Genomic DNA, 19,478 nt, shown 5'->3' on the forward strand with positions numbered 1-19,478 from the left:
TAATGCTTGCTATACTTTCACACAGAATGCAGGAGCTGGAGTGGATAGGAACCAGAATAGATAGAAATGAAACGAACTATTCTGAATATACTGTAAATTTTTGATATGTGCAGAATACTGGAGAAATACAGGTAAGTCCAGTATATATATAATCACTCCTTAGTTCCCCTAACTACTTTTAAATAGTCCAAGGATTCCAAGTCACAAGTTTTGCATCACGTTGCTTATACCATAATACAAATTGAGCTACTACTTCAAATTAAGACTCATCAGTCATATCTTTCTAGATTAAGACAGAAAAGTAGAAAATTCCTACTATAAGAAAAGCATGAAGGAATTGGTAACAGGAAAATAAGACTGCTAGTCTACAGCACTGCAGGCAAGCAAAAAATCACAGCACTCATTGATAATTGATTATTCCAGATATCCAGCTAATGACTTGAAACAGCATTCAAAACTCATCACAATTACAAGGGCTCAGTACAATTTCTCTCGTACAATTGTTGTAGTTTACTTCACTTTAGCATTACAGCTGCCAGATAAAGCCAAAATTGTATACTTTGCATAATAAAATTCTATGGTTTTGTCCAACCCAGTAACCATACAGAAAGACAGTCAAACTGGAAAATAAGCCAGAAAGGAACATGTGCACAGTTCTGTTTAATTTTCTATACAAAACCATAAAGATATTGTGACTTCTGTCACTTACAGCAGTCGTTCCTAAAACAAGCTGAGCTGAAGAATCTTTATGAAGCTTCATCTTTCCAGTGAATGGCTCTGAATCTCTGAAATGAAGCCATTCCACTGCAGCTCTGGATATTTGCCATGGCTCTCAGGTGAGTCTGTGCAGCAAACAGCACCAAATGGACCTTCCAAACCTCTGTTTCTTCCACCAGAGCCAATGAGGTGATCTTATCTATCAGAAATATGTCTCCAAATACAACAGCAGGACTGACAACTACTGCAGTAGATAAAGATGTCAGCAGAGAAAGTCATGGTTTCATACCAGTGAACCACATCAACAGCAACCAAGGATTTCCTCTGTGCTCAGTGTTCCTCCTGGAGAAGGGGTGTCTGCCACATCCACAGACCTCAGCAGCAACCAAAGGTTGTGTAAGTCTGGTTCCTAAAAGCATCTAAATTCTCTAGGAAGCAGTACAGCATAAATATCTTTCTCTAAATTAATGGTGTGGTTTAAAATTAAGATTCCCCTCGCTTACAACTAAAGCCACTCCTAGAATAAACATGCTTTTCAACATGTTTAATGCATTTCAGCAAAGAATCCTGACAGATACAGACCCTGGCAAAAAGACTTACTAATCTGTGTTCAGGCAGGGAAGTGAATAAACCTTGGCTTATGTTGAGGAAAGAGGGAAAAGCAGGACTTCAGCAGAGCTGCAGCAGCAAAGCTTATCTAGTATGCACTGGCATCATGTTAGACTAGAGCAGGACAGCTCTGCAGGTCTAGCCATACCTCAATAAAATGAATCCTGCTGAAGATGATAAACTAAAACAGCAGTGTGTTGCACACATATGCCTTTTACACTGCTAGGAGAGAAAAGAGATTGAAATTCAACTCTGACATTTTAATTCTCTGTAGAGATTAGGTAAAAGAAACAAAATACAGATCAGAGACTAAACTATTTCCCTTGCCCTCGAAAGGGAGGGGACAAAGAAATCCAGCAACAGAGCTGCAATAACCAAGAGCCTTCAAGTGAGCTGAAATCCATAGCTTTAAAGCCTCTTTCTTTCCAACTCCTAAAACACACTCCTCAAATAAAAAAAATCCCAAACCAAAACCCCTAAAAATTGTCTATACTGCCACTACAATTTGTCTTCTGTTCCATTATAACAGAATAATACACATACAAACACACAGTTCATAAGACACCTCCACAAAAATGGAAGACAAAATTAAAATTCTGAATGCAATATGCTGACACCTTAAGAGATTATTTTTTAACTAGTAGAAACTAAATTTAAAAAACCCCATTTAATCTGATACCTCGCAATCCACAATTTAACTTAATGAATTATGATTAACTTTTAATTACTGGATACGAAAACTGTCTTAACAGAAAGCACACCTAGGAGCACAACTGTACTTCCATGTAATTTTAGACTTTTAGGATAATTCAGGCTGGAAGGAGCCTTGGGGTTATTTAGTCCACTGTCCTACTCAAACATGTAAAAAGAGAGGCAGGGTTTCATAACTAGGAATTACACAATATCAGTCTTTTTGAAGCAGACTAAAGATATGTCTACTAATACATTAGTTTCAGCATCATGCCTTCTGAAAGAAGGGAGAGTAAAGGATTAACAGGCTTAAGCTACAATGTAAAACTTGTAATACAGCTTTGCAATTATCTAATTGCCCTTCATTCATCTCTCTTAAAATTAAGATCACATCCTGCAGTCTTTGCTTCTTGTAGTGCCTCACAACAAGTTGTCCAAGATAGACTTAAGCTCTGCAAGACTCAGTCCATTGCAAAGCAATTTTTTAAAAATAAGCAATAGATTTATATGTATAACTGGGACTCTTTTCATCTCAGCTATGTTTATTCTGATGACAATTTCACATTACATTGAAGCTGAAGCTTTTCCTCCCCACATTTAGCAATTACATACCCAGGATGCTCAGCACATTGCCTTTTTTTCAGACACTGCACTGTACCAATGACATTAAATGAGGTTTAATTGCATTGCAAACCTTTTAGAGGAGGTAGGGAACACTGCTTAGTGATCCTTACAACTGCATCAGCACTCTATATTTTGAGCAAGCTTTATTTCAGGTACTCTTGAGAATAGATGGTTTACAGCACTAAGAAGTCTGCAGTCAACACCAGACTGCCAAACACTGCATTGAGCAGGAACTTTAAAGCACTGCAGGGGTTTTTAATGTTACTGAGTCCACAGGGCCTTATGAAACAGACAAGCAAGAAGTGTCTTAGCTCAAAACAATTGTCTGGTACTATCAGCACTGCCAGAGGCTACTGTCCCTCCAGTGCATTTGTGCAATCCCATTCCTAGAACACACACCTGAGCTTTGCCTGGCTACCTTGCTCTGGGATGATCAGGAGGGTTGGCACAGCTGATACAAATGGAAAATGAAGCTTTTTAATCTCAGTGAATGAACGCTAAAAATGCACAATGCATCTTCACTGCATGTGCAAAACACATTCCTCCCTGGACTTTGCTCCACTGAAAATATGCACATTAGATTTGCTGGGATGCCCTTCATCATTTCAGTAGTTTTGTGATACAGAAAAGTTTGCACACGTTCCAGTAAACCCAACAACAGCTAACTGCATCACAGTAAGCATCACTGCTTATTCATAGTTAGAAAAAAATCACGACATAATTTACATTCGCTACTAAATAAATTAACTAACTTTGTCCTAGGAAAATCTCCTTTTCTACTTTAAGAAAGGTAACTAATAATTGGTTCCAGTGCATAGATTATTCATTCATCACCAGGAAAATGAAAGCCTAGGAAGTTCCACTGAAATATCACTCTATTTCCATCATGTGGAAAAACTGAAAAAATACATAATGATTTTGTAAAAGACTCTGTTATGGTCTAAATTGTTCTTACATTCTGCTTCATTCAGGATTCCTTGGATTTGTTAGCATTTTAGTACATGTTGGAACTGAACTTGAGACATAACTTTTCCTATATATCTTCAACTAAAAGCCATGAAAATTCAAAATCAAAACACGAGACAAATGATAAGTTGCAAGCAGAAGGCCTTGAGCCTTGATGTTATGAAACCCATCTTGTGCATGACTAATCAAGACACATCTACAGAATTTCAGGATTAAATACCTTCTGAATCCTAAGAGCCAGCTTCCACTGCTTTTACAGACTTAGCTTTTGTAACTAGAAAGAGCCACTGCCAGTTATGAAATGGAAAATAATAACAACCACCACCACTATCATGATAAAATAGTTAGAACAAACAAGAAACACAGATCACCATCAAATTAACCATATTGGTCATGTAAAAAAAAAGAACTCTCAAATAAACTTAGAGAATTTTCACAAACAATACATTACTTCCTTAAACACAAATTATATCCATCTTGCCAGCCTGCCTTACCATACTTGACCAACTCTTTTCAACCCTACACTTTCAAACTGGAATTATAATGGAAGGCAAAGGAAAAAGACATTGCAGACACTACTCAATTTTTACTAAATTTTGGGCTGACAAAGTCTATTTACACTTTAAAAATCTAGGCCTTGGCTATGAGAGAAATTTTTCCAACATAAGCCAATAGTCAGTCACTAACTTCTAGTGAGTTTCATAGAGAGAACAACTGATGAACCTAGCCTATCTATGCTCTTTAATTAAACACATTTCCCAGGCACAGCTTGCAATCCCTTTTCAATGCAAGTGTAAACCTGCCAGGAGAAGAAAAAAAATTCTGCTTCTAAAAGATTGGCTTATATACATGCATGTAGATTTATATTAAAACTAGCAAGGCAATTAAGCAATAATTGAAATTGTCCATTGGAATAAGCTCTCATACTCTCTGCTGAAAGCATACATAAGCACTTTTAAAAAATATTCTAACTTCACTAATTGATGAAACCATCTTCCATTTCATTCATTCTCCCATTCAAAAGTAAAACCATTTTTAAACTCCCAGTTACTTTTTCACTGTTCAGCAGTAGTTACGCACTACACTCTACATCAACAATGAGTCTGCACAAGAGTGCATAGCATGATCCATATGCTGCCCACCAAGTGTAGACTATGGGCTGTGAAAACTCAGCAATAAAATCTGAACAATGAAATCCATCCCCCCTTCAGTATGAAACATCCCTTGGATTTTTTTAACAAGTCACAGGGATTTATTTCTCTGTGATGGGCACACAGGCAGACGACTCTTAACTATATTCTGGTAACTGATCACATAGCAATACACATCATTACAACAATCTGGAGCAAAGAGGATTTTTAATTGGAAATGTGAATTATGATGTTGAATAACAATTTCAGATATTATTTGAATAAGCGCACCAGAATTACTTGAAATCATTTGACCAAATTCACCCTTTTGGGGAGATGATTCTGACACAAGATCCCAAAAGAAAATTCACAGAAGAGACTGTGTGTATAAATTGCTGATACCCATTAACAAGGGCCAGCAACATTAAGTGTTATCACAGGAAATTCAAAAACATCAGAACACCAAAGTACTGAGAAACCATATTACAAAGGACCAGTGGGATTTATGGAGTTTGGAACAGAGGCATCTCTCTCTTTCCCCCACCCCCACTTAGCCCTTGGGTCTTCAGTTAATCTTATCTCACTGCAAATCCTAAAAGAGAGGCTAAAGCACAAGGGGGTGTTAAGAACCAGAAATTTTACCACTGGTTTTGCTCCCTTCTTCATTTCTCCCATGGCAGGGGACTCCCCACAGGGTCACCACAGCCCCTTCCCACAACCCACAGATTCACAGTAATTGCACACACAGAACTCTGCTTGGACGCAGAAGAAAGGGCCAAATTTATGCACACAAATCTCCCTATCTTCAAGCCCTACCTGCTAAAACAGTGAAGTCCTGTAGGTGGGAGTGCCTGGGTCCTTCTTTGGGGTGGGGGTAATGGCAGGCAGGCTGGGCTGAGGCCTTACTGAGCAGAGCAGCAGGACCAGTGCCACAGACAATGTGGAGCCGAGCAGCTCCGTATCAGTGAGCACTGCTGGCACACCAGGATCACTTACACTTGGGTTCCCACCTGGGCACAGCAAGGAGGGGTGGAAGAGGAAGGAAGTATATTATGGCTAGTCTTTGTAGACCTTTCATCTGCCCTCTGAAAAAGCAAAGTTTCACTGTAAAGGAATACACTTCAAAGGAGAGTTCAAGACAAATAAGATTTTGCCAGCACTAACTAGAGAATAGTTAGTGGGGGGAGTAGCAGAATTATACTCTGCACCTATTACCATAATGTATTATGACTTTTCAACTAGAAAGGAGTCCTAAACAGAAATCTGGATTTTTTTTCCACTTTCCAATTCAACGTAAAAAAAAGTTAAGAAATACACATGGATCGTAAAATTCTGAAATTGACCGCAGGTTAAAGTGGGAGCCTCTTTAGATCATTTCACCACTTTTTAACAGCTAAAAGTCTTAATCAGATAGCCTGAAACCTGAAGCCAGCGATCACCTCTCAGTCCCAAGGCCCTGCCACTGCAGGGAAGCCGGCACAGCATCCCTTTTCCAAGCACAGAGACCCAAAGGCTCCTCCAGGCCGCCTCCCGTGTGCTCTGTACCACACCGCACACATTTACCACCTCCGCTAGCACTTCCACTTGAGATTTAAGAAAGCAGAAATACAACCCTCGGGAAAACCAAGTCCCAGTGTGAGGCACAGTGCTCCGACAAACCATGCCCACATGGCTCCATCTCCGTGTCACATCCAAGTTACTCACGGCTGCAGGTGATGGCTCAGCGGCAAGAGCTCAGACACGTCTCACGGAGTTCTTTGGGGGGAAAAAGGCAGGGGGGGAAATCTTTCCTCCTTTGTCCTGGAGGAACAGCAGGTTCACAGCCCACACTGAGCTTACCCGGGCTTCCCCCGCCTCACACTCCCTCCCTCCCTCCCCGGAGCCGCCGGCGACCCCAGACGTGCGGGCGGCCCGCGAGGAGCGGTCCGGTCCGACGGGGCAGCACCGCGGGGCTCTGCCCGGCAAGAGCGGCCCGGGAGTCCCAACACCCGCGGGCAGCCGGAGAGACCCTCCCGCGGCCCAGCCTCACCGACCCCCGCCCAGAGCTACCGAGCTCCTGTCAGGGCCATGCCGCCTTCAGCCACCCCAGCCCCAAAGGGGCTCAACGCTCCCCCCAAGGCTCCACACCGCGGCCGCGCCCGGCAGGGACCGCGGCTCCTGAGCAGAACAAGGAGGGCGCCCCGCACTCACCGCCGCCGAAGCCTCCTGCGGCCCCCAGCACCCCAGCAGCAGCACCAGGCAGCCGGCGGCCAGGCAGCAGCTCCACCGCCGCGGCTCCATCCCGCCCGCTCAGGAGCTCCGGGGCCGGCCCTGAGGCGCGGGCATAGCCCGGCGGGGCAGCACGGCTCCTGCAGGCGGCTCGCACCGGCCGCCCCGACGCCAGCGCCCGCCCCTCTGCCGCACTCGCCCGCTTCTCCTGGCTCAAGTCCTCCCGGGACTACAGTATTCCTCCGCTCCGGGGGCGGGCGGTGTGGGGCACGCTGCTACCGCCCCTCTCCGAGGAGGGCACAATCCCCACACCCTTCCCTCGGGCGCCGCGGTTTTGTCGGCTCGAAGAGCGGGCGCCGCCTCTCCCCGCCCCGCACCTCCACCGGGCGGGCAGCTGGACCCCGAACTATTTTCTGCAGCGGAAGTTGCAGGGGTGGGTGGGTGAAGGGGAAGTTGTTGCCAGTGCCGGGTCGCCCCTCTGGAGGGGCGGGCGGCGGGCGCGGGGCTCGCCCGGCTCAGTCTCGGCTCATCCGGCCCCGCTCAGGTGCGACGCCTCGGCGGGGACTGCGCAAACTTCCTGCTTGGGCACGCTGTGAGTGCCTGCAGGGGCTGCGCCGCTCCGGGAGGCGAGCAGTGACCGATCCGAGCGGGCACTGCCGGCGCTCGGCGCCCCCGGTGCTCCGCCGTGTGGGGAAGGAGCCCGTGAAGCGGCCGCACCGTGCCCTGCCCGCCCTGAGTGACGGCGGGCCCTCCTCTTCCTCCGGCGGGTGCCCGGCTGCGCCGTGCCGGTCCCCGCGGGCTGCCCGGGCCATGGGGCGCACAGGGTGAGTGCCAGCCGCGGCCGCCCCTCCCCGCCTCGCCCCCGGCCCGCCGTGACTGTGTCCCTTTGCCTCCCGCAGGGCGCTGCTGCTGCTGCTGCTCTGGCTGGGCGCGGAGCTGGCGAGTGCGGTAAGTGTGTGCAGGTCCCGGCAGCAAAGGTGCTCGCTGGAGGTGAACGTGTCTGGTCGAACCTGTCGGGGTTTGGGCATCCTTCGGCCGGAAAAAAGACGCATTCCCACTGCCCTCTAAAAGACGCGCGGGTTGTTTTTTAATTGCCGTACACCTTTACTTCAGAGTTCCTTTGTGCCTTTCGCCTGCTTTACTTTGACTAGCCTCTGAAATGTTCACTGGGTGGAAGAGCCTCTGTATGCGGTGTAACAGCTTTTAGTGTCTGATAGCGTGATCAGTGTCTCTGAAACTGACTGCCTTGAGTTCTTTTTTAGCATCTTCTCAAACCTTGCTGTGAAAGCCGACCCTCTGGGTCCTTATTCACAAGGGATCCAATCCAGAACACGTCATAACTAAGTGAAAGAGATGTGAGAAATTAAAGGATTGAGCTTTTGAGTGTTGTATCAACGTTCATGACTATGGATTAGTAAATGTCTTTTAAATTCTAAGCTGGTATACAGAAACAATGACTTTATGATCTATCTGACAACTTTATGATGTAAACATTGTTTTCTCTTGCTGTTCCTAATATGTTTAAACAGACTAGTAGTGGACTACAGATTTTTTTAATGTTCATCATTTTCTTTTTTGGTGATGCAATAGATTTTCGGCAACTGGAATCTGCAATTGCTAGCCCCATTAAATAGTGAATAAATCCGTAGCCTAAATTAAGTGTCAAACTGATGTACAGTCAGCAGTTCAAAAACACCTCTTTGTTATATTGTAATGTAAATTAAGATTGGACAATAATGTTTGTGGTGTGGATTTTACAGTGCAAATACAATATTGAATGAATGTTAGTATAACATGTTTTAAGCATGTTTATTTTGATTCAACTTCAGACAGATTTCTAACAAAACCACTTGAAACATGGGTTCTTGATTTGGTAGCCAATGTTTTTCTACTGCTTTTGCTACTCTTGATTAAAATTTTAAGGATCTATAACTTTTCTGTGCAACTGAGAAGAAATCTTTTGAAAAGGCTTTAATAGCAGAGGGGTTTGTACTTTTTATAAATAGGAAAGGCTTGATTATGTTTTGTATTTTTCATAATGAATTGCAGTAGTAGAATTTCATCATCCTGATCAGGTGGTGGTTACAAGCTCTAATCTACTCAAAGATTAAAAGATTAGAGAGTTTTATTCAGCAAAACCAAGAACTGTTCTACCAGAAGTTCTTACTGCAGTGGAATCTAGGTAAAAATGATTTTTATAAAGCAAGTACTTTAAAGGCAAATGTTGAAACTATTTTAAGACAAATGATCTGCATTTTGCAATAATTTAGATAAATTTATGTGATATGGCAGTGGAATTATTGCTGATTGATTCAGACATAGCTAACAGCAGATTTTCAATTGTTTGCTCATGTTTTGCTCCATACCTGTTGAAAAACATCTCTTAAGCAGTCAGATTCCTGTTAGTTTTTTAACATCTTTCACTGCCCATAGAGGGACTCTTGTCAATTATGGCAATCACAATAATTAAAATTAATATCTACATGATATTTCTAAGTCTTCCTGAGAGTTTTCTTCAGGGCTAGAAAACAATGATAATCTTAGTTGCTGTGTAATCAGTCTAAATATATGAAGAAGAATCAGAAATAGGTCCATAAAATACTTAGTACTTTATATGTGTAAGTAGATAATGGATTTAATCACTTCTATTAAAATGCTGTCAAACATGGCCAGCAGGACAGAGTAAAACTATGTTTTTGTCAAATTCAGATACAGCAGTAGGTTAATAACTGACTTTCTGGTATTACTGACTTAAAAACACATCCAAACACCTTCCAGTATGAAGTAAGCTGTCAATAAAAAGTACTGGTGATTGAACTTGCACTAAACAGAGCTTTTTTAGGAATACTAGGATCTCTGAAACACTTCTTATTAGATCTCAGGTGTATAATTTGAAGTGCTGGAGCATAGTGAAGTATGATGTCAGTAAAAGGAGGTTTAAGCTTTAGCTTAGGGAGTAACAACTTCTAGAAGACTATTCACAGAGACTGCCAACTTGATGCTGGAGATCATGTAATTTATAAATTTGTCCATGTTTTTTTCTTTTAAACAATCTCATTTCAATAACTTACCTGTTGTAAAAGAAACATCACTAAAATTTTGTTCCAAGTTCTTGAGCACTCTTCAGGAATGGCACTGTGGACGTGACCAGTGGCTGGCATCAGGCCAGCATCTTGTATCAAAGCTGGCTTTGATTCAGAGGTCTCAGTTATGAGGTGTGGTCGTCTCTCTTTCTGTAAGAATAAGATTTTAATATGTATTTGAATTAATATCTCAGTTAATAATTATTTTTCTCAGGTATAAATTATGATATATTTTGAATGGCAGTACAAAATTGTCTTGTAACATAATCTCTGTTTTCTTGAAGCAAATGTTGAAAGCATGGATGACTTGATGTTACACATGGGGTTACTTGGCAGAGAGGTTGTTACCCTGGAGACCAGTTGCTGAGAGTGACCTGAGAGTTTCCCTCAACAGCTTTCACCCTGGAGTCCCTCCAGAAGCTGTGCTTCATTCATGATTTCAGTCTTTTATTATCAATAATTTTCTTTGATAACGAACCAGGAGCATCAGTGCAAGATGCTGTGCAAACACAAAACAACAACATAGTGCTGTCTTCAAGATGTTCATTGCACTAAGACAAATGACAAAAGCTTGTCCAAAGGTAGGGAGATAACACAAAATATTGGAACAGTGCAAGAGAGGCAGGGATTTGCCTTGGCTAATCACTGTCCTCCCCTGAGGCTGTTGTAGGCTACAGTGCAAAGCAGAGCTTTTAGGAGAGGGACTTTCAAGAGCATAATTGGAGTTTTGCTGATGTTTCTGGGATGTCATAAATGTGAGGTGGAGCATGTGCTGAAAATGGTCACTAAACTGAGAGACAGCCTCTTGTAATGAAATTTGAGATTCATGTCCCTTCACAAAGCTCTCAGCTGAGCTGCAGGTCCTGTGCAGCCAGTCTGTGCCCCCTTGAGAGCATCCCTGGCATACAGGTGGGATGGTAACTCCTCATTTATTCACTTTCTGATGTTGAGGAGGTTGAGCACACCTGGAATACATCCTAGTTTTGATGTAAAGAACTACTTTCAGTGCTTACTGTAAGGACTTATTGTCAGACACGTTCTGTTGGAGCAACTGAGCTTTCAGGTGGAGTTCAGTAGGGTTTCTTCTCTGAGTGGACTTCATGTACTGTTGCAACTCTTTCAAATCAGGGTGGAGTTTTTTTGTTGTTTTGTGGTCTTTTTGTTTGGTTTTGTTTCTTTCTTTTTGGTTTTTTAGCTAATAAATGTGCAGATTAACTAGAGCCACTTCCTTTTCCTAGCACTTGGTATCTTGTTCAGCAGAACGTCTCAGTATCCAAGTAAGGCAAACAAAAACTGTGTGTAAAACCAGTTCTGAGAAGTCTGCTCTATTTTGAGTAACTGAAGCTCTGCTAGTTTATGACAAGCTAGCCCAAGTGATCTTATTTATCTATGTCTTAATATATCCCAGGTTTTCTGTGTGTTTTCTATTGTTTTTATATCTATGATACAAGTGGTTCATAGGGTCTTTTCCTTTAGTATGTACTGGACCAGCTTAATTGAGCTCAACTCCTTGTTTTCAATGGCCAAAAATAAATTTTGTTCCAGAGCCTCTGACAGAGGAGAAAAATTATCTGTGTAATTATGGATATTTAAAACCAGAGTTGCAGCTCTAAGTGTAACTCTTTCCAATTCAGTTTCTGTAAATATGATGTTATCCATTAAAAGGTTTTTATAAAGTTTTGAGCTTTCCTTTGCCATTTTAATCAGTATTTATAAGTATGCAACCCTTCTGTAACTTGACTTTTACAGCTGTATTTTTATGTAGCCATAAACTTTATTGGGAAAAAACCTAGTATCTACAGGTAAAGTCACTTTTATAAGGAAGGAGTCTACAGAAATCAAGAAATAATATAAATCTCAGGATTTGTTTACCAGACAAGGCAGCCTCTAATCTGTAAGAATGCATGGCTGTGGAGGCACTTGTTTGTGAAGATTCAGTACTGCATTGAGAATGGTCCTTCTGCAAAGGTCAAGTTTGAATAACGATAGGTCTATGGTAAAATAATAAGAATTCTACTCTGGTTCTGTAGCAAAATAAGGAGAAGTAATAAGAAAAGAAACTGATTGTTGATCAAAGGGCTGATTTTCTAGCTCTTGCTAAGACATTGCGTTTTAGGGGAATTTTTCATTTAAAGCTGAATATACTTTTCTATTTGAACAAATAATTGCTTATTTGCTGAATATTTCCTATATGCTGAAGACAATTGAGCAAGTGGGATTTTATTTGGCACTCAGATGTTGTGTCAGGTTACAGCAGCTATGAAATGAAGTAATGCATGTGACTGCATTCTGAAGAGCTTTTGTGATATCATTATCCTTTTAAGGTTGTGGCTGCTTTTTGTATAGGTGTGAGAGGCACTGTGTGACCTGAAGAAGCATTTTATTTCCATTTTATTTCCTCTTGTGGACAATCATTGGCACCAGCCCCTGTGTTCCCTTGACTTAAGAACTGCTATTGTTATGCTGGTGTCCCTAAAGGAGGTAGAGCTCTCATGCTGGGGCTTCTCCTCTCTTTGTCCATCTTTGCTGTAGAGAATCTCTTTATTAGTAGGGTTTGGAAATGCCTGCATCTCAGCTTAAATGTTATAGTGATGACTGAGAAATAAAAACGAGAATTTTTTAAAGCTTTCATTGATAGATTATTTTCAAGCTGTCTAAAATTCAAGTCTCAAAATAAGGACTATTATTGTGGAAAAAAAATAGAATGAAACCTTCTCAGTTGTTAGCTGTGAAAGGGATTGCTCTAGCAAGGTCAGTCTGTGTTTCAAAAGGGATTAGAAGGAGGCTGAATTGCTTGTTAGAGGGTACCTGCAAAATGCAGTCTTGATAGTGGCTGCAGTGTTGGCTATTATTGGAGGAGGATCAGTGGGAAAGGAGATCAGGACCTGACATTAGGAACTTAATTTCTTTAGGTGGTTGGGGCTTTTTGGTTTTTTTGTTCTTTTTTCCTAGATACCCACATAACCCAAAAAGGCTCTCACTCTCCTGGAAAAGCTGTAAACCCTGACTGAGCTTTAAATGCTTATTTCCATACGTGTCTGAACAGAAAGAGTATTTAGAGTGGGATCATGCAGTTCTTGTTACCTGTACCCTGCAAAAAAGAAAATTTAGAGGTGTAGGCAATAAATCTGAAAATACATGGGAAAAGCAAATAATTTGTTCCTGTGCTTTTTGCACAAGCTCCCTGCAGTTCAGCGTGTCTTGAGTCTTTCCATATGATTTCCCTTTGCCTTATGGTGTGATTTATATGGAAGTTGTGTTGCTGCACTTTCCAGGAGTTGTGTTTAGCTACTTTAGAAAGTTGTTGACAATAATCTACTGCTTATAATCAAATTCATCTTTTCAGAATGGTTTCCTCTTCTCTTAGGTCTGAAGAAACACAAAGAGGAAACATAAATACCAAGTCAAAGGAATGGTTCCATTGATCTGCTTCTTCTCTGGCTTCTTTACCACATTTTTTAACAGTTCTTGCTGGTCAGAGGTGACTTTGCTGGCCTTCTGATGCTGCTCACACCCAAATGGATACAAAGCTGAAGACATCCCTCTGGTCTGTGCTTCCCTTGTTGTTTCTGCAGATTTTAATTAGCTTTGGTTGTGTCAGCCTCTTGGGGCCACTGAGCCAGCACCATCCAATTTGCATAGTCTCTGCTCACTTGGTTACCTTAACACTGAGAGAATCAACTCTGTGAACCAAATTGTTCTGATTTGCTTCAGCCCACCGAGATGTCAATAGCTACTGTATTCTGAGTTTGCCTCGTTCACTCACTGCTCTATTTTCTCCTCTTTGGCTGCAATCTGCTGTACTTTATACAGCCTCCAGCCCTTGCCTCAACGTGCTCATAAGCTGCTCTGCTTTTCTGTGTCTCCTTTGTGCTTTAATAGCCAGGGAGGCTGCCAGGATCACTGCTGTTAATCCTGCAGTGCTTTCTCTGATGCCTCACTCCCAGCAGCAGTGAGGACGTGTCAGTGCCTGTTACCCAGGAATCTCTGTTGCTCAAATCTTTTTGAGAGGTTTGCACCTAATGTTCCTTGCTTTCCCTGTTAGTGTAGGAGCAAACAATTCCATGCTTGGCAAAAGCATCAGGCAAGACCCCTGTATGATGACACAGGTCAGCTGGGCTAATTGGGAGCTAGCTAGAAAAGGCAATATATCAAAGTAAGATATGAAACTAACATTTCGTTTTCTTCACTTTTGCATATTTGTCATTTTTCTATTTCTGTTGAAGAAGAAAGGTTGGAAACAAGGTAGCAACAGCAAAATTAACTGTTTTCTTAGCATATTTTTTTTGGCTGGTAGATAAATCAAAACCTGCAGCTTTCTTGAGGTGAGGATGAAGTGTTTGCACAGAGTAAGCTGAAAGCCAACTGCATCAGTTAATTTCTAGCACTGTTTGGAGGAGTTGGTTTTGACCTAAAAATCAGAGGAGAGGAAAATGAAAGTGAAGTTAAGCAAGAAATAGACTTATGAATGCTCCTGTGCTTCTTCAAATCTCCACAAATTAAATGTCACCAACTCTTTTTTGCTAGCAGTATCACTTTAAAGCTCTGAATAGTGACAAGTCAGTGCTTTTCTTTTCCCAACTTTTAAAAATTGCTGAATGTACTTTACCTGCTCACATATTAGAGTGTTTTCAAATCAATTTCTTACATTCCTTATCCATTTGTTTGAATCATTAAAGTTATTAATTTTTTATTAAAGTCATGCCCTCGCAAGTAGTAAGGTGTCTCTCTGTGGACATGAAATAATGCTTAAAAGAATTTTTAAACCCAAAAGTTTCCTCAGAAAACTATAAAATTGTAAAAGAAGTGATGAAACTATTACCCTTAGTACTTTAAGTCTGTTTAAGTCTTAGTACTTTAAGTCTGTATGCTGGCAAGTCGTTTTTTTTAGAAATGCACATATAAATGTACTGTAACACATTATTGCTGAAACAAAGTTAAATAGATGAAATGACACACTGGATAATGGCTTGACTTTCCTAAAGAGGAACAGGACCATTTTAAAGTTGTAATAGTTCTCCTTATATAACTTTTGCTGTGAAGTATTGTGCAGATACCACTTGCTCTGTAAAATATATATTTTAAAAACTTTCTTTAAAAGCAACTTGGAATTATTACTACTACTGTAGTAGAAACACATCAAAACAATAGGAAGGTGAATCATTGTATTGTACTTGGATGATTAAAGCTATCCACAAGCAGGGTGTAACTCAACTGGAAGAACATAGCCTGCAGGAACAAAAAGCAAGCTTGGAAAATTAAGAATTTATAGTACTCTTCAGACTTTTCCATAAAAGGAGCCTGTAGGCTTTCAGCTTCAGCCTTGTGAAGTTTTAGACTATTATTGAAGTGTGTGTGAGGGGTTGAAAAGTTGGAACATTATCAGTAAAATCAGTGTATCTCTGTAAATGCCCTCTCCATGAAGTGCAGCACATATGAAGTGTGGATTTGGCTGGAAGGTGAGCTTGGCAGGTCCTGGGTTGCACTGCACAGTGTATAGAGCATTTTGCATAGAAAATGCTGAGCCTTTATTACCAGAAATGATAGAAGTGTGCTGAGTCTTGGTCTCGTGGGATGACTGAGGTGATTTCTAGTAAGCCCTGGGTGCCAGAAATCAGGTGCTTTGTTCCTGGGGTGCTTTGGAAATGTGTATGGTTTTTGCTCTACTAGGGAAATAAGTGAGACACAAACACATTGCTTGCTATTTAGCAAAAGTTTTCTGTCTCTTTTCATCAGAAACACTGGTTTTTAACAGCTGTCTCTTCTTGTAAACTTTGTGATCATTTTTACAAAGGAAGAGTAGTGCATTTTAACATATAAAGTAGTTTTGGCTTAGCTAAAACAGCCTATGAAATTTCTTTCTACATACGGTGCTTGGCTTTTTGCTGTGACTTGAAAAGGTGTATGATGTAAGAAAAATGTGGAGAAAATATGCTAATATGGTGATGAAAGAAGAAGCTTTCAAACCACTTCTTTAACAGATGTGTTCTTGTCACCAAAGTAAATGTCAGATCTTCAGCCCACTTTTACCACAAATAGTAGAGAGAATTTCCTTGAATACCACAGAGGTTTTAAAGTTAAATGAGTTGGTGACCATAAACGGAATAGTTAATGGTCTCTTCAGTGTAGTGATTATATGGTTTGCTCTGCGGTACTTTTAACAACCTTAATCTCTGTGAATGTATAATCTTGTTAGGATTAAACCAGAATCTGCCTAGATAATTAGAGTGAGCTCCAGCCTGTGGTTTGACCTGTATCTCTTAGTGGAGCAATTTCCATGTGAATGTGTTGGCCCTGGGGCGTGTGGAGTGCTGGGAGCCTTCAGCAGAGGCTCAGGAGCTCCCATCCCTGAAGTGTTCTGTGGAAAATCACACGGGAGGTTTTGCAGTCTGCCCTTCTGGCACTGTACCAAGCCGGGGCTGGAGCAGAACATCTTCTCATGTGGCACAGCTCGTTTTCCATGGAAGGTAAAATGTGTTTGCAGACCCTCCACTGTGCAGAGTTGCAGGATAGGTTGAATCCTGAAACGAGCATTCCTGTTCATTACAGCAACATTTGATGTGTTTCGACCTTTGTCTTGGGTTTAGTTATTAGATTAATCTCACACTGTTTCCTTATGCAATGCAAAGAACCAAGTTGCAGCTTTTGCTTTAATCACTGATTGGGTTGCTGTGTTGTCTTTCACCCCTGGGCGATTTTCAGGTGTCCTTGCATTGGGCCAGGCTGAGTACTGGTGTTACTGTCCTGAGTGTGAAGAACACTTTGCCTCAAGTCATGCATCGAGTTTTGCTTCTTTGAACTGTTGCATCGAGTGCTTTGTATGCCCTAAGGCTCCTCTCTAAATGAGGGACTTGTACCATCTGCCTTTGGAGATCTTGAAAGCTTGAACCTCTAGCCAATAAGGCACAAAACAGTAAAAAGTAATTATGGCTACATAAAGACTCACCATTCAATTGCACTTTCTTCTGTGGGCAAGCGTGACACTGTGAAGTTTCCAAAGAATCTGCTTGATTTTTATCTTTCAGGTTAGTGCTATCCAGCCAAGTTCTACAAGTCTTTCAGAGAGGAGGGGCAAGGTTTAAAATCCAGCTAGTGAGTCTTAGTTACAGTCAGTCAGTGGTATAGTAGAATTAATTAATATCTATATGGGATCTCCAGTGTTGCTATAACTTTTCAATTCTATTTAAGGATGCTTTATGAATCACAAACAAAAGTGTTTACCAAGTATTTTGGATAGAAGTAAATGAAAGCTATGAAAAGGCAACGTGAAGGGATTTTTTGGTTGTTCAGTTGAAGTTTTTATTTTTTACTAAGTTACTGTCCACATTTGGAGTGATTGTTTTACAGTTTTCTCTGCACAGAAGACTGTCAACCTAGACATCTTTGTGCAGTGATATTGGCTACAGATTTTATTTGGATTATATGATAACATTGAACTTACCAGAGATAAACTTTCCTCACGTGGTTCTGTGTTTTCTATATATAATAATAACTATTCTATGTGAATAACCAGACAAAATACTTCAAGCATCTGTTTCATCACATGTGTTCTTTTAATTTCCATTAAAGAAATTCCATTGAGAAAGTTACTTCCCTCCCCTTCATTCTGGTGTTATGAACTCACTCAGAGGAGGGCAGAGGGGTACCAGGTTTCAGGCCTAAATTCCTTTGCCAGAGGAATGTGCAGTGAGGCACAGGTACAGACTAGCTCCATGACATACTTGTTTAGAGGGGCCTTTCTGCAGCCCAGCAGCTCACAGATCTCAGATTTACAGCACTTCCTTATCTGCTTTTGTTTTAAAAAGTGAAAAGCAGGATTAGTCTTTGTGAAGAATGTTGTTCTTTAATTTTTCAGAGGGTGGATACTTTTCTAGATAGGCAGTAGAAGTGCTTTGTAAGACCCTTAAAGGCTGTGGATGTGGTTGTGAGAAAGGTGAAGTCGATTGCAAAGCACTTACACTGCTGTGTACTCAGTTATACTCTGGCTGCTGTGTTCAATTGAGGTCACTGTGAATTTAGTCAGCAGCTTACTTCGTGTGTCACTGGGGGCCTCACCTTCTTTTGGAATTTTATTTGGTGTCTGGCATGAGTAATCCTGATTTTCCTTATATATCGAATGTCCGTGGCATCTTCAACCTGCATATTTAGATGTTACCTCACACTGTATCAAAGTAGCACCAGTGTCAACTTGTATCTCCAAAAAGTTGCACAGAAGTGCTGAACTGCTTCCATTAAGTTAATCATAAAACTACTATGGGAAAGGAATTCAAATTCTGCTTGGAACCATATTATCTCTGTAAGATGAAACCACCACAATTCATTCAATTGCCTGACAGAGTTGTGAAATTTACTGTGCTTGCTGAGTTTATAACCACTGCAGCCTCTGCACTTGATAAGCCTGAAATCTCTTAATTCCTGTGTGATGGTATCAAGAAACTGTAGCAGGATATTGACTTTTATCAGATATTTTATGGTTAGGGCAGGAAGCTAGCATTTTGTAGATAAAACATGAGGACTTAAAGAAGATTGTGACATAAAGAATCCTAGATTCTATTATCAGTTTAGCTTGTTGAATGGCTTTGTGTAACTTTCTTACATGCTTCATACCATGTTTGTAGCTATCTGTAAAATAATCATACAGCTTCAGCGGTTTGAATGCCTGTTTATCAAAAATTGCATGTATTTCTTCCTTTTTCAAGGCAATGTGCTGGAGGGAGCTGCTCCCAGAGGGGAAGGTATAAGGCAGATAACTGTTGGTAAACACTCAAACAAATTTAGTGGGGAGTTGAATGAGCATTTATCTGTGTTTTCCTCAAGTTCCTAAAGTGGTTCAAGTATTTTTCTTTCTTGAGTTTCATAACTAATCTACTAGCTCTTCTAATATATATTAATAGAAAATTATGATAATAATATACAAAATATATATTTTGTAAAAACTGATCTGAATGCAGGTTTGAATTTCAGTTTTAATTTCACAAAACTGAGGAGTTTACCTAAATCTTGTTCTTTTCTTTACATGTATTCCACTCAGGTGCCATGAGGCTGGCTAGAAATTAGTATTACTTTAAAAATTAGACTGTACCAAACAAATAGCATCTGTGTAAAGAAGCAGAACAAAGTGAGTGTTACTTTATTTTCTTCAAATTATAAAGCCATAATGTAAATAAAAACATAAAGTAATATAGTATTTTGCACAGGGATACAGGTGATTCCACATTTTTTTCCTTGAAGTATTACAACAGGGTTGGGTTTAAGAGCACCAAGGATTTAGTGTCTTAACTCTACTAGCTTTAGAAAGCTCTTGTTTTAACAGTAGCACATGCTATTTTTTGAATATATAAAATAAAATATCAGTTTCTATCCCTAAAGCTAATTTGAGGAAACCAGAAGAAAACAAAATTCTCTTTAAAGTATCAGGGTTTCTTTCACAGCTTTTAGGTCAGGTGCTTGC

General features: G+C 40.8%; 2 protein-coding genes across 2 annotated transcripts in view; one reads left to right on the forward strand and one right to left on the reverse strand.

The window, feature by feature from the left end:
- Window positions 1-6,968, reverse strand: part of COL4A5 (collagen type IV alpha 5 chain) — a gene marked incomplete at its 5' end in the record, with an annotated part of 73,543 nt that extends 66,575 nt beyond the window's left edge. Inside the window, one exon of the mRNA XM_054516376.1 lies at window positions 6,927-6,968. Within this exon, the coding sequence (XP_054372351.1) occupies window positions 6,927-6,968 (42 nt within the window). The remainder of the gene's footprint in view (window positions 1-6,926) is intronic.
- A 601-nt stretch (window positions 6,969-7,569) lies between these two features.
- The window catches only part of COL4A6 (collagen type IV alpha 6 chain), a 108,463-nt gene continuing 96,554 nt past the window's right edge, over window positions 7,570-19,478 (forward strand). Inside the window, exons 1-2 of the mRNA XM_054516352.1 lie at window positions 7,570-7,768; window positions 7,844-7,892. Of these exons, the coding sequence (XP_054372327.1) occupies window positions 7,755-7,768; window positions 7,844-7,892 (63 nt within the window). The 5' untranslated portion in view covers window positions 7,570-7,754. The remainder of the gene's footprint in view (window positions 7,769-7,843; window positions 7,893-19,478) is intronic.

This window comes from Molothrus ater, chromosome 14 (assembly GCF_012460135.2).
Source record: "Molothrus ater isolate BHLD 08-10-18 breed brown headed cowbird chromosome 14, BPBGC_Mater_1.1, whole genome shotgun sequence".
NCBI lineage: Eukaryota > Metazoa > Chordata > Aves > Passeriformes > Icteridae > Molothrus > Molothrus ater.